Source organism: Callithrix jacchus, chromosome 2 (genome assembly GCF_049354715.1).
Source record: "Callithrix jacchus isolate 240 chromosome 2, calJac240_pri, whole genome shotgun sequence".
Taxonomy (NCBI): Eukaryota; Metazoa; Chordata; class Mammalia; order Primates; family Cebidae; genus Callithrix; species Callithrix jacchus.
Window position 1 is genome coordinate 70,098,502 of NC_133503.1, and position 23,598 is coordinate 70,122,099.

Consider the following 23,598-nt stretch of genomic DNA (forward strand, 5'->3'; position numbering starts at 1 on the left):
ACTCCCTTTATAAGGCATATACTGGATCATTAGTCTCAAAAGTTTCAGGCTTTGCCCTAGAGAGGGGCCCTAGAGAGAATCCTGGGCTATAATGGAGGACCAAGTCCCCTCAGGATTTTCTCTTCTGTGTTCCAGCTCACACTTGTGAAGGGAGCGACTTCTGCAAGCCCAGCGCATCACGCTGCGCAGCAGGGCGAGGCACCCTGATAGGGGACCCTGCCTGTGGGCTCCCTCCACACCTGCCCACAGGGCTTGCCATTCGAGCATGCCCATGCCTCACTCCTGCTGTTCCTCAGCAACGGGTGGACAAAGCAGCAGCCCTGACAACTTGTCCTGGCCTCGTTCATAGTGAACATGGCCTCTCCCTCAATGCTGAGATCCAGAGAGAAGAACATGATGTCCTCATGGGATCTGTTCTCTCGGGCGCTGTCTCAGGCGATCTCTCCTGTGTCTTTGGAATGGGAAAGGCTGGGCTCGGTGTGCACAGTGGAATTGCTCTGTGTGTTTGTCTCCGGGACTGCTTTCTTTTCTGGCCTCTTATCTACTATTTCAGATCCTTTTGACACCATTTAGGTGAAAACTGACAGCCGGCACGGTGGCTCACGCCTGTAATCACAGCACTAGGGAGGCCAAGGCGGGTGGATCACCTGAGGTTGTGAGTTGGAGTCCAGGCTGACCGACACAGAAAAACCCTGTCTCTACTAAAAATACAAAATTAGCCAGGCATGGTGGCACATGCCTGTAATCTCAGCTACTACGGAGGCTGAGGCAAGAGAATTACTTGAACCTGGGAGGCTGAGGTTCCAGTGAGCCAAGATTGTGCCATTGCACTCCAGCCTGGGCAACAAAAGTGAAACTCCATCTTAAAAATAAAAAATAAAGAAAATTGACATGGGCTGGGCGCAGTGGCTTATGCCTGTAATTCCAGCACTTTGGGAGGCCGAGGTGGGCAGATCACGAGGTCAGGAGTTTGATATCAACCTGGCCAACACGTTGAAGCCCTGCTTCTACTAAAAGTACAAAGATTAGTGGTCATGTGCTACTCCGCCTCCTGAGTAGCAATATCAGCTACTCTGGAGGCTGAGACAGGAGAATTGCTTGAACCTGGGAGGTGGAGATTGCAGTGAGCAGTGAGCTGAGATCATGCCACTGCATAACACTTAGTCTCCCTTAGATCGATTTCCCTTTGTCACTAGGGAACCTGAGAAGACTCCATTTTGATTTGCAAATAAAATACTTCCTTGGAATATCAGAAACTACCATTGGCTCACCCTGTTCCATTTCTTTTTAACTAAGCTGGGGAAGTTCTTTGCAATTTTTATTATTAAATTTTTTTTTTTTTGAGACGGAGTTTTGCTCTTGTTACCCAGGCTGGAGTGTAATGGCACAATCTTGGCTCACCACAACCTTCGCCTCCTGGGTTCAGGCAATTCTCCTGCCTCAGCCTCCTGAGTAGCTGGGATTACAGGCACGCGCCACCACACCCAGCTCATTGTTTTGTATTTTTAGTAGAGACGGGGTTTCACCATGTTGACCAGGATGGTCTCGATCCCTTGACCTCGTGATCCACCCGCCTCGGCCTCCAAAAGTGCTGGGATTACAGGCTTGAGCCACCGCACCCGGCCTAAAAATTTTTAAAATAATAAACATATATTTATAAATATGTAATATATAAATATATATTTATAAATATATAATGTATAAATAATACTATATAGATATATACTCATATATTTTAATATATACATATTTTTTTTCCTTTTTTGAGATGGAGTTTTGCTCTTGTCGCCCAGGCTAGAGTGCAATGGCGTGATCTTGGCTCACTACAACTTCCACCTCCTAGGTTCAATTGATTCTCCTGCCTCAGCCTCCCAAGTAGCTGGGATTACTGGCACATGCCACCACTCCTGGCTAATTAAAAAAATATATATGGGCCAGGCATGCTGGCTCATGCCTATAATCCCAGCACTTTGGGAGGCTGAGGTGGGAGGATCACCTGAGGTCGGGAGTTCAAGACCAGCCTGACCAACATGGAGAAACCCCGTCTTTACTAAAAATACAAAATCAGCCAGGTGTGGTGGTGCATGCCTGTAATCCCAGATACTTGGAAGGCTGAGGCAGGAAGAATCTCTTGAACCTGGGAGGCGGAGGTTGCAGTGAGCTGAGGTTGCACCATTGCACTCCAGCCTGGGCAACAAGAGCAAAACTCTGTCTCAAAAAAAAAACAATAAAGTTTTTTTTTTACTTGGAATAGTCTCAGGAGTTTTTGGTTAAAAAAAAAGAAACAAACAAACAAAAAACATATATATATTTAAATTAATCCAGGGAAGCCTGTCCGGTCTCTGACCTGTGCAGACCTTCTTCCTCACACACCCCATTACCTCACACTTCCATTACCTTCAGTCACTTTCCCCCAGTATTCTACACTGTTGCCCTTCCAGTTTCCAAAAATCCAGACAAAATTAATCATATATTAATTTTTTACACTCAAACATTGAAACAGTATCCCCTAAATTAGATGATTTTCCCAAATGTTTAAAACTGAACACCCATGTTTCCTCACCCTTGAAAAGACAAGCAGCCCTGAAAATGTGTGAAAGTCATTTCTTTTAAATTCACACCCTTCTCTCTAATCTCAAAGCTCAAGAAGTCTTTCCTAAATCAGGTCCCAATCTTCTGCCCTAGGCCCCAGAGATTATGTGGCACTTCCGTCTGTTGTCAGAAATAAAAAGGTCCCTGGGCTTTGGAGCCTCTTCAGGCTCAGCTTCTCAGCCCAGATTGTGCATCAGAACCACCTGGGACCCTCTGAACTCCTGGTGCTCAGGATCAACCTGGATGGTCACACTGGAATCTCTGAGAAGGGACTCTCAGGATGGTCACACCCTCTCTTGGGAGTGCCAGCCTGCAGCCTGGGCAGATCTAATCTAATCTAATCTAATCTAATCTAATCTAATCTAATCTAATCATCTAATCTAATCTAATATCTCCCACCTCCCAGGGGCCCAGTGAGGTGGTGCTGGACCAAGGTGCCCCTGGACTCAGTGTAGTTCATAGCAAAGCCCATAATACTCCTCTAAGGCAAGGATCTCAAACCAGACTAGTGTTAGAATCACCAGGGAACTTTTCACAACACAATGACCAGACCAGAATAATTAAATTTGAATGATTGGAATTGGCCTTTGAGAAAGTTTTCCAGCTGATTCCATTGTAGAGTCAGGACTGGAAAGCGGGCCTATGGCTGGATTCACCTGGAAACAAGAGCCACACTTTCACTGAATGCATAGGCCAGTGGGAGAGCTAGACTTGACCAGGGAGTTCTGTTGAAATGTACTGTGTCAAAGTTGAGGACAGGATGACAAGGTAACACCTGTGAGGAGTGCCAGGGTTGGAGAAGGCCCCCATGCCCAGGGTGACTGGGGCCTATGGGAGGAGTGGGCTTGTTTGGTACTGGTGATAGGAGCAGGGCAATGAGCAGAAGCAGCAAAGGCCCTGAGGCCACACAGTGCCCAGTGTGTTCAGAAAATTGGATAAGGCTGGACCCCAGACAAACAGAGAAAATCAACTGGATCTGAAGCTGCCCCATGGCCATGGAATGAAGAGTGTCTTTTCCCTGAAAAGTCACAGAAACAGGCTTGGGTGCATACTGAGGACAAGATAAGCAGGGTCCCCGTTAGAATGCAACAGCTGTTGTCCATGGAACTACATGATGCCTGCACTATTTTAATTTCAGCATGAATAAAAAGTCACTTAATGCTACATATTTAGAAAATAGGGTATCAGGCTGGGTGCAGTGGCTCACGCCTGTAATTTCAGCATTTTGGGAGGCTGAGGCGGGTGGATCACCTGAGGCCAGGAGTTCAACACCAGTCTGGCCAACAAGGTGAAATCCCATCTCTACTAGGAATACAAAAATAAACTGGGTGTGGTGGTACACGCCTGTAATCTCAGCTGCTAGGGAAGCTGAGGCAAGAGAATTGCTTGAACCCAGGAGGCAGACGTTGCAGTGAGCTGAGATCACACCACTGCACTCCAGCCTGGGCAACAAAGCAAGACTCCACCAAAAAAAAAAAAAAAGAAACAGCTCGGGCGCAGTGGCTTGTGCCCATAATCCAAGCACTTTGGGAGGCCCAGGCAAGTGGATCACATGAGATTAGGAGTTCGAAACTAGCCTGACCAACATAGTGAAACCCCGTCTCTACTGAAAATACAAAAAATTAGCTGGGCGTGGTGGTAGGTGCCTGTAATCCCAGCTACCTGGGAGGCTGAGGCAGGAGAATCACATGAACCCAGGAGGCAGAGTTTGCAATGAGCTGAGATTGCACCATTGTACTCCAGCCTGGGCAACAAGAGCAAGACTCCGACTCAAAAAAAAAAGAGAAAATAGGGTATCAATCATCATTTCTGTTTGAGAAGAAGCTGTCATTGAGAAGATGAAGAATTCAGGCATTATTTCTGCATTTCTGCTTTTGAAACAGCCTGGATGCAGTTGCCATTTACACCAAGGGAGAAACCCTGGAGATGAGTTGAACTGGAGGTGATGATGTGGGTGAATACGCTGAGTGGAGGCTCCTGCTAGATGTAGCACTGAGGTGCCTAAAGTTTCTGTTTTCTTGCAGCAAGACAAAGGGCTCGAGCCTGGGAAAGAAGACAGTGTTCATTAGCATTTGGGGGAGAAAAAGAATCACTTGGTCAGATTTTTGTCTCAGATGTCCCTGAGGCAGACTGGGGGTGTATTGGCCAGGCCCAAGGTGGGAAGCACAGAGAACAGTTCCCTGGGCACATGGGCATCAGGAAATGGAAGCCTGAAATCTGTCTGTGGAAGTGAAAAGAATGTGATATTTTTAGATGACATGGAAAGAAGCAAGGATTAGTTTTAAGCCAATACACATGCAGTTTGTTCTGACTTGACAAGGTGCCAGTAGGCCCAGCATGGTGGCTCACACCTGCAGTCTCAGCACTTTGGGAGGCCACGGCAGGAGAATTGCTTGAAACGAAGAGTTCACAACTAGCCTGGGCAATGTAGTAAGACCTTGTCTCTCTCTCTCTCTCTTTTTTTTTTTTCCACTAATGGTACAGCATTTTATCACCCAGTCAAGATCCTGTCCCTACCAAAAAAAAAAAAAAAAAAAAAAAGAAGCCAAGCATGGTGGTACAAGCACCTGTTGTAATCCTAGCTACTTGAGAGGCTAAAGCAGTAGGATCACTTGAGCCCAGGAGTTCAAGGCTGGAGTAAACTATGATCATGTCGCTGTACCCCAGCCTGGGCAGCAGAGCAAGACCCTGTTTCTAAAAATAAAAAATAAAGTACCATTCACTGTGAAGCCCCCTTCCTGTCTTCCCAGACACTTCTCATGAGCTAAAAGCCATGAATCTTAAGATTGTATAGTGTAGAGTGGCATAAATCCCAAGAGTTAAGATTCATTCTGAGGGGCATCCCTAATCCTGGACTGCATCTGAGATTCTGAAGCCAAAAAACAAGCTAGGAGTTGTTTTCCTCACATGCTGGGTACTCAGCACCCTCCTCGGTTCCCACCATCACTTACTTGCCCAAACTAGTTACTACTCTCTAATCTCCCACTCTGCCTCCTCACTTCTGTATATGCAAATCTCAAGTCTGTCCTCTTGTAAAGAGAAAGCTCTGTTCACCTCTCTTTTCCCCACCCTAAACTCTTCTTTTTAATCTAAGTTTCTCATAGAGGGTTCCACATCCATAACTGCCATTCATGACCACCCATTCACCCTCAACCAACTGAAGCCTAGCCTCTTCCCCTAATCCTCACATCACAATTAATCCTCAAAGGTCAAACCCTAAGGACATCGCTGAACATTCAGTGCCAACTCAGGGGGAAGGGGTGATTTATCTATAGGAATGTAACAACCCATCCCTTTGCGTTTGGAGATGTGGGTCTCAGAGACCCTTAGAACTCCTGCCAGTTGATTTCCAATTTCCCTGTTGCAGTTGTTTAATAAAATTCTAGTCTGGATGAAGGGATTTTGCCATTGTGATGAAAGTACGAAATTAGTTTATCTTTAGTTAATCCAAAGTCTCGGGTTGGGCGGGTCTAACTCGATCCCATTTAAGGTATTTAAACATGACCAGATCTGCATTTTTGGCTTCAGAGACCTCCAGAAGCTGAGAGAAATAAACACATTTCCACACTCAGGTTCCTCCTGACTCTCCTAGGCTCCACTGGGACAGAGTAAGTGCCAGTGTTCCGCCAACCCAGGAACAGGCCCTGCAGGCGCAGTGAGAAGACTCCCAGGAGAAAACCCAGGAATAAAAATGGAAGTAAGTTGAAGGCAGCCCGCTTCCTGTTTCATGGGAGGATTGATGGGGTCGCCTTTCATTTCATCTCACAAGAATTTTTGCAGTCATTGACATGTGTGCTTTTCTTTACAAAAAATTTTTGGTTTTGAGACAGAGTCTGGCTCTGTCACCCAGGCTGGAGTGCAGTGGTGCAGACTCGGCTCACTGAAACCTCCAGCTTCCTGGTTCTTGCAATTCTCCTGCCCCAGCCTCTCTAGTAGCTGGGACTACAGGCGCACACTGCGACGCCCGGCTACATTTTTTTTGTATTTTTAGTAGAGACGGGGTTTCACCGTGTTGCCCAGTCTGGTCTCGAACTCCTGAGCTCAGGCATTCTGCCTACCTCGGCCTTCCAAAGTTCTGGGATTATAGGCATGAGCCACCGTGCCCAGCCTATAAATATTAACTTATTTAATACTCATGGTAAGTCTGATGGAAAGTGTTACTACTATGTTCACTTTACGGTGAAGGAAACGAACCCCCAACATGGCTAACTCCCTTGAACAAGGGACCCATTGGTGTAACTTTCAGAGCCAGGAAAAAGCAGCACTTTGACCCTGAGCCCACGACCTTCGAAAGCTGCTCTAGCTGCCTCTTTATAGTTTATCTATTCACAAGTTCCTGATTTTTTTTTTTTTTTTTTTTTGAGACGGAGTCTTACTCTGTTGCCAAGTTGGAGTGCAGTGGCACAATCATGGCTCACTGCAACCTCTGCCTGGGTTCAAGTGATTCTTCCGCCTCAGCCTCCCAAGTAGCTGGGACCACAGGGGCGTGCCACCACGCCTGGCTAATTTTTGCATTTTTAGTAGAGACAGGGTTTCACCATGGCCAGGATGGTCTTGATCTCTTGACCTCGTGATCCGCCCACCTCGGCCTCCCAAAGTGCTAGGATTATAGGCGTGAGCCACTGCGCCCGGCAAGTTCCTGATTTTAATGGGGCTGTATATCTGCTTTGAGAGTTCACCTTCAGAAGTTCCGTTTAGATCCTGTATTTTCTGATCTTGTCTTACGTGGCTGTTTTGAAGTCTTGCTCCACTGATTCCACCATCAGTGTCATTTCTGGGTCTACAGATGGATTTTCTACCAGTGGTAAATCGGGTTTCTCTGTTTTGTCGTGCACCAGGTCATTTTATGCAGGAGGCCAGCACTGTGCATATTACATGATTAGGTGCCAGATACTTCATCCTCCTTTAACTAATGTTGGATTTTCTTTGTCATGCAGTTAAATAACTTGGAATTAGATTATGCTTTGGGGGATCATTTTGAATCTTTTTAGTTGGGATGGGAAGAAACTTCAGTCTGAATAATTTGACCCCACTGCTGAGGAACTACCCGCCTAGTACTCTCTTTAAAGCCCCTTGGACTAGAGGGACTTTTTTTTTTTTTTTTGAGATGGAGTCTTGGTCTGTAGCCCAGGCTGGAGTGCAGTGGTGCAATCTCAACTCACTGCAATCTCTGCCTCCCTGGTCCCGGTTCAAGATATTCTCCTACCTAAGCCTACCAGGTAGTTGGGATTACAGGCACAAGCCACGATGCCCAGCTAATTTTTGTAGTTTTTAGTAGAGACGGGGTTTCACCATGAACTCCTGACTTCATGATCCACCCATCTCGTCCTCCCAAAGTGCTGGGATTACAGGCTCCAGCCACCCCACCCAGCCTGACAGTTTACTTTTTAAATGTAAGGGGGGCTGGGTACAGTGGCTCACACCTGTAATCCCAGTACTTTGGGAGGCCAAGGTAGGCAGGTCACTTGAGGTCAGGGGTTCGAGACCAGCCTAACCAACATGGTGAAACACTGTCTCTACTAAAAATACACAAAAAATTAGCAGGCATGATAGTGCATGCCTGTAATCACAGCTACTCAGAAGGCTGAAGCAGGAGAATCACTTGAATGCAGGAAGTGGAAGTTGCAGTGAGCTGAGATTATGCCACTGCCCTCCAGCCTAACTACAGAGTGAAATTCTGTCTCTAAATAAATAAATAAATAAATAAATGAAAGAAAAAGAAAAGAAATTCTAACATAAATATTTATTTTTTTTAAATTAGAAAGTGACACTTCAGACTGAAACTACCAAAAACATCCAGAAAACGAAGCAGGAAAAAGCAGCCCAGGAACCAGAAAAGCCCTCAGGTACAGTGTCCTCAGAGTCTTATTTGTAGCAGAGAAAAATTTCCAGCCCACCTCCATCTTCTCAAGTCTGATGTACTCATCCCAGCCCCAAGAGGAGGGCATCTCAGGAGATTCCAGGGCTGCCCTTAGCATCCCGGGAGCTCCTTGCCCCTGCCCACAGCCCAGGTGAGCATAAAAGGCCCCACCACGGGTGGGATGTGAGTCCCACATCAGAGAAGCTCATAGGCAGCAAATGTGCCATCATACCCTGTCAATATCCTCTGAAACATATTTTAAGGAACTTGATCAAGACCCAGGCTCTCAGATGCTTCCTTGCCTGTCCCAGTGACCAGATGTCTCAGGCATCAGGACTCAGCCAGATGCTGAATCTCTCACTTCTCATTTAAGGTTCTATTATCTCCCATAACTGAATGAAGTTTGGACCTGTCTCTATGGAGGCAGGATCCAGTAAATGTACAAGTGAGTTGTGCCAAAGTACATTCATATTCCTCTGTCCTTCCAGTTCAGTTAATTAAACCATGGAGTAACCAGGAAATCCAGAGTTTCCTGGAAGAATGGGAATTTCTTGGGTGTGAAGTATTCAGGGTGAAGAAGAAGAAGTATCACATAGTATCAAAAATATTTGCCCAGCGTCTCAAGCAGAGGGGTATGAAGAAGAGCTGGCAAGAATGTCTCCAGATGCTGATAAGCTTGCAGGACTTATACTTCACTATTCATGAGGCCAACCAGAAGCCAAGGTGCCAACCCTTGCCATGTCCTTATGGAAAGGCCCTGCATAGGATTCTGGGATGGAAGATCGGCGTCTTCTCAGGTTTGTGTCTTCTGTATTTGCCTCCATGTTCCTTTAGTGAGCGGCATTGGCTTCCCCCACCCCACCCTACCATCCGTGTGCCCTAAGTAGGGCAGAGAAAGAAGGCACAGGGCCCTACCCAGAGTCCCTTGGCACACAGCACAGGGGCCTTGCTGCTCTGATGGGTTGCCTGCCTCTATTTTTCCTTTTTGTTCTTCCCCAAAGTAATAATCCTGAGGACTTTGTTCATGGACTTGTTTGGAATGGACATGGCTCCAGGGCTGGGTGAGATCAAAAGCAAGGATTCAAGGACAGGATGGGTGATGTCCTCATTAGCCCTCCATGTGCCTTCTCTCTCTCAGGTCCTCCCTGTGCAGATGTGGCTGACTTTGTACGTTGCGAGCACCAGCCCCAGGCCTATGGCGTTCCTGTAGTCTTACAGGACCTGATCTGGGACCCAACACCTGTGATCTATGGAGAAAATCTTCAGGTACCTGGATGGGAGTCCTGGAACATGAACCTGTCATGGTCAGTTCCACATGTGTATCCTGCTTTTCCCTCAGCAGCCCCGGGTCCCTCACCACAGTGGGCCATCTCTACTGACTGATCCAGATCTTGAAGACAATTAGAATCTGGATCCTGATTCCATCGGAAAGACTGAAAAATAGCACAATATGTGTGTGTTGGTGCATGACTCCTTCCTCTTCTCTCCTGGTGTAATGAGAATAAATGTGAAATAAATGAATGACCATGACCTCATCCCTTTTGGCCTTGTGCTTATGGCTTGGGTTGAACCCCCAATTGTAGAAGGGCCACAGGACGGGGAGGGAGCTCAGCCTCACTGGTGACTTGGGACCTGTTCTCTCTTTCCTGCATCATGCTTCCTGCATGGAGGCTCCTTTGCAATAAGGGGCAATGTTTACCCCAGAGATAACTGCTTAATCCTGCCTTCATTGCCTGGCTGTGTGATCATAGAATTTTTATTTCACGTTTCTGAACCTCCAGATCCTCCTATTAAAATTGAATTCAAGCTGATATTTCTTACTTCAGGAGATAGTTTTAGGATAAAAACACATACGTGGCATAATCACCGTGGGTTAAGCTCATTTTTCCACATTTCTTGGTGGTCTTCTTTTCTAAGGAAATGTATTATTTGAGATAATTATAGTTTTATGTGCATTTGTAACAAATAGTACAGAGGGACTCCAGAGAGATCCTTTAAGCCCCATGTCCAGGTCCCCCCAGTGGTAACAGCTCAGAAAGCACAACATAACCAGGATATTGAAATTGATACAGTCAAGAGAGTCACCAGAGTAAACTCTCACTGCCCTTTTTATGAGGGACATACACGTCCCTTCTGCCCTCAGCTCCTCCTTAATTTCTGACAACCACTGAAATGCTGTTCCTCTTAATAAATTTGTTGTTTCAACAATGTTATATAAATGGAATTGTACAGTATTTAGCCTTTTGGTATTAGGTTTTTTCAGTTACTCATTAGAGATTCCTCCAGGTTGTTACATGGATCAAACGTTCATTCCTTTTTCTTGCCGAGTAATGTTTCACTGTGTGGATGTACCGGAATTTGTTGAACCATTCGCTTATTGAAATGACATCTGGGCTGTTTCCATTTTTGGCTATTGTGAATAAAACTACTACAAACCTCCAGAAACAGGTTTTTGTGTAAGCACAAGACTTCCTTTGGGATAAACATTCAGGGGTTAGAATTTCTGGGTATATAATAACTGCATGTTTAATTTTTTTTTTTTTTTTTTTTTTGAGCTGGAGTCTCACTCTGTCACCCAGGCTAGAGGACAGTGATGAGATTTCAGCTCACTACAACCACTGCCTCCAGGGTTGAAGCGACTCACCTGCCTCAGCCTCCCTAGTAGCTGGATTGCCAGGAGCCCACCCCTGCACTTAGCTAATTTTTGTATTTTTAGTGGAGACACGGTTTCACCATATTGGCCAGGCTAGTCTCAAACTCTTGACCTCGGGTGATTCACCTGCCTCTGCCTCCCAAAGTGCTGGGATTACTGGCATGAGCCACCAAGCCCAGCCTAAATTTTTTTTTTTCAAACTGCCAAACTGTTTACCAGATGGCTGTGTCATTCTACATCCCTACCAGCAATGTATGAGTGAAACAGTTTCTCCACATCTTCACCAGCATTTTGTTTTGTCACGATTAGTGAAAAGGCGAATAGAATGGCCTTCAGAGTGCCCAGCACAGGGGGCCTGAGCAGAACTTAGAACGATGGGACTGGCCTCTGTCCAGTGCCCATCTGTATAGCATCGCAAAGCACTCATATCTAACTATGGCTTCCATTTGCAGCTCCCTAATGGCTGATATGGAATATGTATGTTTATTTTCCAACTGCATATTCTCTGCAGTGACATGGCTTTCCCTGGTTTTGCCCATTTTCTAATTGGATTTTTGTTTTTACTTTTACTGTTTGGGAGTTCTTTATATGTTCTAAATATTAGTTTTATGGGATATTGGTTTTGCAAGTATTTTCTCCCTGTTTGTAGCTTGCCTTTTCATCCTCTTCTTACGGGCCTACAGGGAGAAAAGACTTTGTGAGGTACAACTTAGCAAAATTTTAATGGGTAGTGCTTTGGGTGTCAAACCTAAGAACCTTTTGGTTAGTCATAGATCCTGATGACCTTTCCCTATATTTTTCTAAAAGTTTTATAGTTTTACATTTTGCATTTAAGTCCCTGGTACATTTGAGTTAAATTGTTTGTGAAGGTTTGTGAAGTTTAGGTTAAGGTTCATTTTGTGTGTATGTGCCTGTGAATGCCCAGTTGCTCCAGTACCATTTTCTGAAGAGGCTATCTTTTCTCCATTGAATTTCTTTTGCATTTCTGTAACAAATCATGTGAGCATATTTGTGTGGTTCTGGTCATGGGTTCTCTATCTTGTTCCACTGGTCTACACTCCGCTAATATCACACACTCTTGCTTACTATAGCTGTATAAGTTATTAAATCCTGTAAATTCATTCTTCTTACTTTGCTCTTTGATCGATTTTTTTAAACATTGAACCAGCCTCGTATCTCTGGAGTACATCAATTGTTCATCACATAATTTTTTCATATATGACTGACATATTTAGTAATGTTTTATGAATGATTTCTCCATCAGTATTCAAGAAGGATGGTGTCTGGCAGTTTTTTTTTTTTTTTTGTACTGTGTCTGATACCAGGATAATACGAGTTTCATAAAGTAAATAAGCCAAGTGAAATAATCCAGATACAGGAAGACAAATGCTGCATGATCTCACTTATATGTGGACTCTAAAATAGTCAAACTCATAGAAGAGAGTAGCATGGTGATTGCAAGGGGCTGGAGGGAGGGAGAAATGGGGAAATGGGGTGATGTTGGTCATGCGTGTCGAGATGAGTGTAAAGTTTCAGTTATTCAAGATGAATAAGTTCTGGCAATGGAATATACAGCATGGTGACTATAGTTAACACTATTGTACTTTATACCTGAAATGTGTTTAGCGGGTAGATCTTAAGTGCTCTCATCTTACACACACACACACACACACACACACACACACAAAGGTTAACTATGTGATGTAATAAATATGTTAACTGACTTGACTGTGGTGCTCATTGCACAATACATATACATGTATAAAAAATCAACTTTTAAAATCAATACCATTTTTATCTGTCAATTATACTTGAATAAAGCTGAATAAAAAGACTACAGTCACCATTATGAATGCTGGTAAAAACAAAACAAAATTATTTTGGTTAAGCTATTTTTTGCTATGCTTGAAGATAAAATTGGACACAGAAAAACCTAACTAAACTAAATATCTAAAGCTATAGAAAGTGCTTCTGTAAATAGAGAAGAGAGAATAAAGCCTTTGAGAGTAAACTATATGCAGAAATCTGAAGACAAAAATCAAACATTGCAGGAGGATACTTCTGCTCGTATTATTTCCTTAAAACTTTGAAACACAGATTCAGAAGACATCCTTCCATTGATAAAATAGTGTCAATCGGAGAAGATCCAAGATGGCCAATTAGACACAACTCCAGTGCACAACATCCAGCGAGAGAGACCCAGAAATCCAGAGATGTCCTAGGTCCAGCTAAGGTATCAGGTGCATTTCAGTGGGTCTGGTCCAACAGTGAGCAAAGCCCACTCAGGGCAGACCAAGGCGGGGAGGGGTGCTGCTTCACCCAGAAAGTGCATCTGACCAGCGAGTCAGAGGCTCCCTCTCTGGTGCTCCGGCCCAGATACAGCGCTTCCCCTAAAGCCTCAGCAATACACAGAACAGGGGATCTTTGCCAGTCAAGCACCAGGAATTACAAGCATGGAGTTGAATAAGAGCCTGCAGACTGAGCTATCGCCCCCTTCCCTGACCCGGAGAGACAGGGAGCTGTAAGCGGGAGCACCTGGGTGGGCCCCTACCCCCCATGACCGGAGAGAGAGGAAGCTGAAAGTGGGAGACAGCCGGTGTGGCTGGGCGGGTCCCTATCCTCCCACACAAACCCCAGAGCGCTGAAGCTTTGACGCTAGTGGGTCGTGCAGCCAGTGCCACAGTCTGAGATGAACCCCAAATGATCCAGCCCAGTGGAGGAAGCACACAACCCACCACTAGAGGGGTGGGACTGGGCTACATATTTTAATAAAAAACACAGGAAGCCTACATAGCAACAGGATGGTGTTCTTGACAACTCAGCAGTGCCTACAGGTCAGTGGCAGAGGCAGGCCTAATCTCCTAATATAAACAAAAAAGACACAAGAAGCTTCCCTAGTAACCTGAAGGAGTCCCTGGAAACCCAGTAGCGCCTTCACAGTCAGACAAGTGACCACATCAAGCAGCTCCCTGACACCACAGTCAGGTAAATCCACAAAGATGGGGAAAAACCAGCACAAAAAAGATGAAACCTTCAAAAACCAGAACACCTCTTCTCCTTCAAGGAATCACAACTCCACAACAACACAGGATCACAACTTGACTGAGAAGTGCGACAAATTGACAGAAACAGGCTTCAGAAGGTGAATAATAACAAACTTTTCTGAGCTAAAGGAACATGTTCTAACTCAATGCAATGAAACCAAAAACCTTGAAAAAACGTTAGACGAAATGCTAACTAGAATAATCAGCTTAGAGAAGAACATAAACGACTTGGTGGAGTTGAAAAACACAGCAGGAGAACTATGTGAAGCAAACACAAGTTTTAATAGCAGAATCGATCAAGCAGAAGAAAGGATATCAGCGATTGAAGATCAATTCAATGAAATAAAAAGAGAAGGCAAGACAAGTGAAAAGAAATGAGCAAAGCCTCCAAGAAATATGGGATTATGTGAAAAGACCTAACCTATGCTTGATTGGGTGTACCTGAATAAGTATGGGGAGAATGAATCCAAGCTGGGAAACACATTCCAGGGAACTTCACAAGCCTAGCAAGGCAGTCCAAATTTCAAATTCAAGAAATACAGAGAACTCCACAAAGATATTTCACAAGAAGAGCAACCCCAAGGCACATAATCGTCAGATTCATCAAGGTTGAAATGAAGGAAAAAATGCTAAGGGCAGCCAGAGAGAAAGATTAGGTCACCCAGAGAGGGAAGCCAATCAGACTCACAGCAGATCTCTGGGCAGAAACCCTATAAGCCAGAAGAGAGTGGGGCCAATATTCGACATCCTTAAAGAAAAGAACTTTCAACCCAGAATCTCATATCCAGCCAAACTAAGCTTCGTAAGTAAGGAGAAATAAAATCCTCTATGGACAAGCAATTATTGAGAGATTTTGTCACCACCAGACCTGCCCTACAAGAGCTCCTGAAAGAAACACTAAGCACAGAAAGGAACAAGTACCAGTCGCTGCAAAAGCAAACCATCTGGCAAAGACCAAAAATGCAGTGAAGAAAATGAGCCAACTAATGGGAAAGAAAACCAGCCAGTAACAAAATGGCAGGATCAAATCCACACATAACAATATTAACATTGAATGTAAATGGCCTAAATGCCCCAATCAAAAGATGCAGGCTGGCAAACTGGATACAAAGTCAGAACCCATTGGTGTGCTGTATTCAGGAAACCCATCTCACATACAGAGACACACATAGACTCAAAAATAAAGGGATGGAAGAAGATTTACCAAGCAAATGGAGAACAGAAAAAAGCAGGGGTTGCAATCCTAGTCTCTGATAAAATGGACTTCAAACCAACAAAGATCAAAAGAGACAAAGGACACTACATAATGGTAAAAGGATCAATCCAACAGGAAGAGCTAACTATCCTAAATATATATGCCCCCAATACAGGAGCACCCAGATACATAAAGCAAGTTTTTAACGACTTGCTTTATGTAAGCAAGATTTACAAAATCTTATGTAAAATAAGATTTAGACTCCCACACAATAATAATGGGAGACTTCGACACTCCACTGTCAATATTAGACAGATCAACAAGACAGAAAATTAACAAGGATATCCAGAACTTGAATGCAGAGCTGGACCAAGTGGACCTAATAGACATATACAGAATCCTCCACCCCAAATCCACAGAATATACATTTTTCTCAGCACCACATTGCATTTACTCTAAAATTGACCACATCATTGGAAGCAAATCACTCCTCAGCAAATACAAAAGAACAGAAATAATAACAAACAGTCTATCAGACCACAGTGCAATCAGACTAGAACTCAGGATCAAACACTCAAACCCACCCAACCACTTGGAAACTGAACAACTTGCTTCTGAGTGTTGACTGGATAAACAATGAAATGAAGGCAGAAATAAAAATGTTCTTCAAAACCAACCAGAATGAAGACACAACTTACCAGAATCTCTGGGACACCTTTAAAGCAGTGTTGAGAGGGAAATTTACAGCAATAAATGCCCACATAAGAAGCAAGGAAAGATCTAAAATCAACACCTTATTGTCAAAATTGAAAGAGCTAGAGGAGCAAGATCAAAAAAAACCTCAAAAGCTAGCAGAAGACAAGAAATAACTAAGATCAGAGCAGAACTGAAGGAGATAGAGACACACACAAAAAAAAACCTTCAAAAAATCAATAAATCCAGGAGGTGTTTTTTTTAACAGATCAACAAAATAGGCCACTAGCCAGATTAATAAAAAAGAAGAGGGAGAAGAATCAAATAGATGCAATAAAAAATGATAAAGGGGACATCACCACAGATTCCACAGAAATACAAACTACCATCAGAGATTACTACAAACAGCTCTACTCATATAAACCAGTAAACCAGGAAGAAATGGATAAATTCCTAGACACTTGTACTCTCCCAAGACTAAACCAGGAGGAAGTTGAAACCCTGAATAGAACAGTAACAAGGGCTCTATTGTTCTAGTATTGTATTTCTGTGGGATCAGTGGTGATTTCCCCTTTATCATTTTTTATTGCATCTATTTGATTCTTCTCCCTCTTCTTTTTTTAATCTGGCTAGTGACCTGTCTATTTTGTTGATCTGTTCAAAAAACCAGTAGAGGCAGCAATCAATAGCCTACCAACCAAAAAAAGTCCAGGTCCAGATGGGTTCACAGCTGAATTCTACCAGATGTACAAAGAGGAGCTGGTTCCATTCCTTCTGAAACTATCAAACAATACAAAAAAAGGGAATCCTCCCTAACTCGTTTTATGAGACCAATATCATCCTGATACCAAAACCAGGCAGAGACTCAACTAACAAATAAAACTTCAGGCCAATACCCATGATGAACATCGATGTAAAAATCTTCAAAAAAATACTGGCAAACAGATTGCAACAGCACATCAAGAAGCTTATCCATCACAACTAAGTAGGCTTCATCCCGGGGATGCAAGGCTGGTTCAACATATGCAAATCCATAAACGTAATTCATCGCATAAACGGAACCAAAGACCAAAACCACATGACTATCTCGATAGATTCAGAGAAGGCCTTCGATAAAATTCAGCAGCCCTTCCTGCTAAAAACTCTCAATAAACTAGGTATTGACGGAATGTATCATAAAATGATAAAAGCTATATATGAAAAACCTACAGCCAATATCATACAGAACGGGCAAAAGCTGGAAGAATTCCCTTTGAAATCAGACACTAGACAAGGATGCCCTCTCTCACCACTTCTATTCAATGTAGTATTGGAAGTTCTAGCCAGAACAATCAGGCAAGAAAAGGAAATAATGGGCATTCAATTAGGAAAGGAGGAAGTCAAACTCTCTATTTGCAGACAACATGATTGTATATCTAGAAGACCCCATCATCTCAGCCCCAAATCTTCTCAAACTGATAAGCAACTTCAGCATAGTCTCAGGATACAAAATCAATGTGCAGAAATCACAAGCATTCCTATACACCAATAACAGACAGAGAGCCAAATCAAGAGGGAACTCCCATTCACAATTGCTACAAAGAGAATAAAATACCTAGGAATACAACTAACAAAGGATGTAAGGACCTCTTCAAGGAGAACTACAAACCACTACTCAATGAAATAAGAGAGGACACAAACAGATGGAGAAACACTCCATGCTGATGATTAGGAAGAATCAATATCGTGAAAATGGCCATATTGCCCAAAGGAATCTATAGATTCAACGCTATCCCCCTCAAGCTACCAATGACCATCATAGAACTGAAAAAAAAAAACACTTTAAATTTCATATGGAATCACAAAAGACCCCACATAGCCAAGAGAATCCTAAGCAAAAAGAACAAAGCCGGAGGCATCACGCTGCCGGACTTCAAACAAGGCTACAGTAATCAAAACAGCATGGTGCTGGTACCAAACAGAGACATAGACCAATGGAACAGAACAGAGATCCCAGAAGAAACACCACATGTCTACAACCATCTGATCTTTGACAAACCCAGCAAAAACAAGCAATGGGGAAATGACTCCATATTTAATAAATGGTGCTGGGAAAACTGGCTAGCAATGTACAGAAAGCAGAAACTGGACCCCTACCTGTCACCTGACACTAAAATTAACTCCAGATGGATCAAAGATTTAAACATAAAACCTAACAACATAAAAACACTAGAAGAAAAGTAGGCAAAACAAAAACCATCCAGGACATAGGCATAGGCAAAGACTTCATGACTAAAACACCAAAAGCAATGGCAATAAAAGTCAAGATAGACAAATGGGATTCAGTTAAACTCCAGAGCTTCTGTACAGCAAAATAAACCATGATTAGAGAAAATTGGCAACCAACAGAATGGGAAAAATTTTTTGCAATCTACCCATCTGACAAAGGGCTAATATCAAGAATCTACAAAGAACTAAAACAGATTTACAAGAAAAAAACAAACAACCCCATTCAAAAGCTGGTGAAGGATATGAACAGACATTTTTCAAAAGAAGACATATATGAAGCCAACAAACATGAAAAAATGTTCATCATCACTAGTCATTAGAGAAATGCAAATCAAAACCACACTGAGATACCATCTCATGCCAGTTAGAATGGCAATCATTAAAAAAACTGGAGGCAACAGATGCTGGAGAGGATGTGGAGAAATAGGAACACTCTTACTCAGTTGGTGGGTGTGTAAATTAGTTCAACTATTGTGGAAGACAGTGTGGTGATTTCTCAAGGATCTAGAAATAGAAATTTCATTTGACCCAGCAATCCCATTACCAGGTATATACCCAAAGAAGTATAAATTGTTCTACTATAAAGACATATGCACACATATGTTCACTGCAGCCCTGTGTACAATAGCAAAGGCCTGGAACCAACCCAAATGCCCATCAATGATAGACTGGACAAAGAAAATGTGGTACATATACACCATGGAAGACTACACAGCCATAAAAAATGATGAGTTCGTGTCCTTTGTAGGGACTTGGATTAATCTGGAAACCATCATTCTCAGCAAACTGACACAAGAACAGAAAGCCAAACACCGTATGTTCTCACTCAGAGGTGGGTGAACAACGAGAACATGTGGATTCAGGGAGAGGAGTATCACACACTGGGGGCAGTTGGGGGGTAGGGGAGAGACAGTGGGGTATGGGGGAGGAGGGGGGTGGGGGGATGGGGAGGGATAACATAGGGAGAAATGCCAGATAGAGTATGCACCTAAAGTAAAAGTAATTAATTAATTAAAAAAATCACTGAGCAGGGGTCACCATCACAGATACAATAATAGTGACAAAGTTTGAAGCACTGTGACAATTCCCAAAATGTAACACAGAGACACTAAGTGAGCACATGCTATTGGAAAAATTGCACCAATAGATTTGCTTACCAAAAGGTTGCTGCAACCCTCCAATTGGTAAAAAACAAAAAGAAAAAATTAGTAAAAACCACACAATATCTGAGACATGCAATAAAAGAAAGCATGCTTTATTCTGGAAAAAAAAATAGTGTCAATCAACACAGACACTGACAAAACTGACCTCAATGATCAGGATAAAGATAATGAAATATTAATTCAACTTGAAGAATCTCAGGAGAATTAAGGTATCCAGAAATAAGCTGATTTTTACCTGAAGCTATTGATATCACATACATGTTCAGCAATTAAAATGAAAAGTTTAACTTAAAAGTATTTGTGTCAAAGTCATACATTTTCCATATACTCAAGGTCATTTTACAATTTCTACCTTCTTGAACAGGCCAACAACCATTTTTGTCCTGAAATAAGCCTTAAGAATTAAATTCTAATTTTAGTTTATGGACTTTTTTCAGCAAGTATTCATTTATATATATGAATGTATATACATGAAAAATGATATATACAAATACATATGTGAGAATGAGAATGAAATAATTCTGGAAAACATTTTTTATTCTCTTTACATCAAGAAAACACATTTCGCGGGTGGATCACGAGGTCAAGAGATCGAGACCAATCCTGGTCAACATGGTGAAACCCCGTCTCTACTAAAAATACAAAAATTAGCTGGGCATGGTGGTGTGTGCCTGTAGTCCCAGCTGCTCAGGAGGCTGAGGCAGGAGAATTGCCTGAACCCAGGAGGCGGAGGTTGCGGTGAGCCGAGATCGCGCCATTGCACTCCAGCCTGGATAACAAGAGTGAAACTCCGTCTCAAAAAAAAAAAAGAAAGAAAAAAGAAAAAAAAGAAAACGCATTTCTAGTTTAATACAATAAGTCATACTGATTGAAAAACAGTGCATGTACAAGTTTGTAGAATTTTGCTTGGAGTTGGAATCTACTCCAAAAAGGTTAAAAACTGGTGATCTAGAAAAGTAGTTGCATTAGTTATCCCTAAAGCAGGCAATAAATATTGTTCCTGTTAAAAAAAAAAAAAAACTCATTGCCAAACCCCAGGATATCTAGACTTTCTTCTTTGTCATCCACTAGGAGTTTTGTAGTTTTATGTTTTGTAAGTTCTGGGATCCATTTTGAGTTAATTCTTGTGAAAGGTGTCAAGTCTCTGTCTCAAATCTTTTTTTTTTCTTCTGCATTTGGATGTCCGGGCCAGTTTCCTAGCACCATTTGTTGAAGACTACCTTTCCTCCTTTGTATTACCTTTGTTCCTTTGTAAAAGATCATTTGATTATATTTGTGTGGATCTATTTCTGGGCTCTCAACTCTATTCCATTAATCTATTTGTCTGTTTTTTGGCTAATATAATACTGTCTTAATGTAGCTTTATAATAAGTCTTAAAGCCAAGTAGTGTCAGTCTTTTTTTTTTCTTCTTCTTCTTCTTTTCAACGTTGTGTTACTATTCTGGGTCTTTTGCTTCTCCCTATAAATTTTAAAACCATTTTGAAATCATTTTTGAAAGTTATTCACAAAATAACTTGCTGGCATTTCAATTGGATTATATTGAATCTATAGACTAAGTTGGGAAGAAATGACAGCTTGACAATATTGCGTCTTCTTATTCATGAACATGATATATCTCTTCATTTATTTAGTTCTTTGGTTTCTTTCATTAGAGTTCGTTGCTTTACTTATATAGATATTGTACATGTTTTGTTAGATTTATGCCTAAGAATTTTATTTTGGGGGGTCCTAATGTAAATTGTATTATATTTATTTTATTTTATTTTTTCTATATTTTTAATTTCACATTCCACTTGTTCATTGCTGGTACTAAGAAAAATGATTAACTTTTGTATATCCTGCAACTTTGTTATAATTGCTTATTAATTCTGGGAGATTTTTTTATTTATTCTTTTGTATTTTCTACATAGATGATCATGTCATCTATGAAGAAAGACAGTTTTCTTTATTTCTTCACATGTGTATACCTTTTATTTCCTTTTCTTGTCATATTGGATTAGCTAGGACTTCCATTGTAATATTGAAAAGCAGTGGTGTGAGAGGACAGCCTTGCTTTATTCCTGTTCTTGGTGAGAAATTATTGAGTTTCTCATTATTAAATATGATGTAAGCTATGGGTTTTTGTAGATATTATATACCAAATTGAGGAAGTTCCCCTCTACTTCTAGTTTAATGAGAGTCTTTTTTTTTTTATCATGAATGCATGCTGGATCTTGTAAAATGCTTTTTCTGCTTCTATGAGTTCAACTTAAAAAAATTCCATATATGAGTGATAAACACTGATTTAGTCAGGGTTCCCCAGAGATACAAAATCAATAAGCAAGAAAGAGAAACATGTAAGAGGGTATTTATTAGTGGGATTGGCTCACACAATGAAAACTAAGTCCTATGGCAGGCCTTCTGCAAGCTGGAGATTCTGAGGTGCTAGTTGTGACTCAGTCCAAGTCTGAAGGCCTCAGAACCAGGGAAACTGGTGATGTAACTCTTGGGTCAGTGGCCAAAGGCCTGAGAAACTTGAGGGCTGCTTTTATGGTCCTGGAGTCCAGAGGCCAGGGAGCCTGGAGTTATCCTAGGACAAGAGAGGATGACAATGTCTCAGCTGTAGCTGATAAATAAACATATTTACCTTTTCTCTGTTTTTGTTCTCTCCAAACCCCCAGCATCGGGTGGTGCCCACCTACATTGAGGCTGGATATTTCCCACCTAGTTCACTCAGACTCATTTGCTAATTTCCTCTGTAAACACCCACACAAACATACCAAAAAATAATGCTTTACCAGGTTACTAGGCATTCCTTAATCCAGTAAACTTGACACCTAAAGTTAATTAGGTGTAAAGTTAAAATTTATTAGGTGTTGTTGCAAGTCTCCCCCTTGTCAACTTGGCACCAATACACATTTCCTTAAACCATACTTAATCTCCAAATAAGACAACACAGGGTAAATAGTCCTGCCCATCATGATGCAGATATCCTGCATATGACCAACAATGCATTAATCCCTTCTCCAGAAGAGAAGATAAAGTTTATTCTTTTCCTGATATCCCGTGACTTAATGCTATAATGTAAAATTAACAAACTTTAGTGGTTATGTAAATTCAGTGTCTAATGTTACATGATAAAGTAATAAGAAAGGAAGGGAAACAAAGTCATTTGCTTAATATATGTATATATACACACAGACACAGTCTTGACAAAATAAGGAGGAAATACTTATAACAATTACAGTCCGCGTTTCTGTAACTGGTCACGTGGTTGTAGCCGGTATTGATAACTACCTTCTACTACCCATTCGGTGTTTCCTTTGCCTTCAGCAGGCACCTCAGCTGGTTGTTGTTCTTTACCTGGAAGGGTGACCCAAACCTTTATTCCTTGAGAGTCTGGACCATTGGTAGTCTTGCCTGGATTGGTTGTTATAATTTTCTGTCAACATAATCACGGGGCATGATAGTACAAAGAGACTCCCTAAGGAGTCATTATATTCCAGACAGGCACTTTCTTACCTCCACTGTGGAACAGTAGTCCAACCATTCTAGCCAACACTGTAACTCCGTTCTTAGCCTGTTGCCAGAAGGAGTAGTAGGCCAACCGATATCTCTTAAAAGAAGACTGGTTACCCACAGGTGGTGGTAGGGGCTTGCTCCAAAATTGCAAGGGCCTCTGCTGAGATTCACCCATAGGGCCCCATCAAAGACTTCACACAACATCTCTGTCTGCCACTGACACCTCAAGCACCATTTGATCTTCTGGGTCATATAACCAAAATAGCGGAGCAGCTTGCACAGTAGTCTGGACCTGTTGCAGAGCCTTTTCCTGTTCTGGGCTCCTCTCAAAATTAGCAGCTTTTCAGGTCACTTGGTAAATGGACTGGAGTAACTCACCCAAATAATGAATGTGTTACCTCACCTCCAAAAATCAGTTAGGCCCACTAGCCATTGTGCCTTTTCTTAGTTGTAGGAGGGGCCAGGTGCAACAACTTATCCTTCATTTAGAAGAGATATCTCGACACGCCCCACACCACTTGACCCCTAGAAATTTCACTAAGGTAAAAGGTCCCTGAATTTTAGCTAGATTTATTTCCCATCCTCTGACACACAAATGTCTCACCAGTAAGCCCAGAGAAGTCGCTAC

The 23,598-nt window shown here is 42.3% G+C and overlaps 1 protein-coding gene across 2 annotated transcripts; it reads left to right on the forward strand.

Annotated features, from left to right (window-relative positions):
- Positions 1–6,092: 6,092 nt before the first annotated feature.
- MSANTD5 (Myb/SANT DNA binding domain containing 5) lies at positions 6,093–9,987 on the forward strand. Of its 2 annotated transcripts, none has more exons than XM_017969661.5 (4): positions 6,093–6,289; positions 8,354–8,438; positions 8,941–9,249; positions 9,591–9,987. In XM_017969661.5, exons 1-4 carry the CDS (start codon positions 6,284–6,286, stop codon positions 9,833–9,835), a joined length of 645 nt encoding a protein of 214 aa, XP_017825150.1. In that variant the 5' UTR covers positions 6,093–6,283; the 3' UTR covers positions 9,836–9,987. The 2 variants fall into 2 exon arrangements, with proteins under 2 accessions (XP_017825150.1, XP_035133761.1); XM_035277870.3 differs by lacking the exon at positions 6,093–6,289 and adding an exon at positions 7,274–7,396.
- Positions 9,988–23,598: the final 13,611 nt, after the last annotated feature.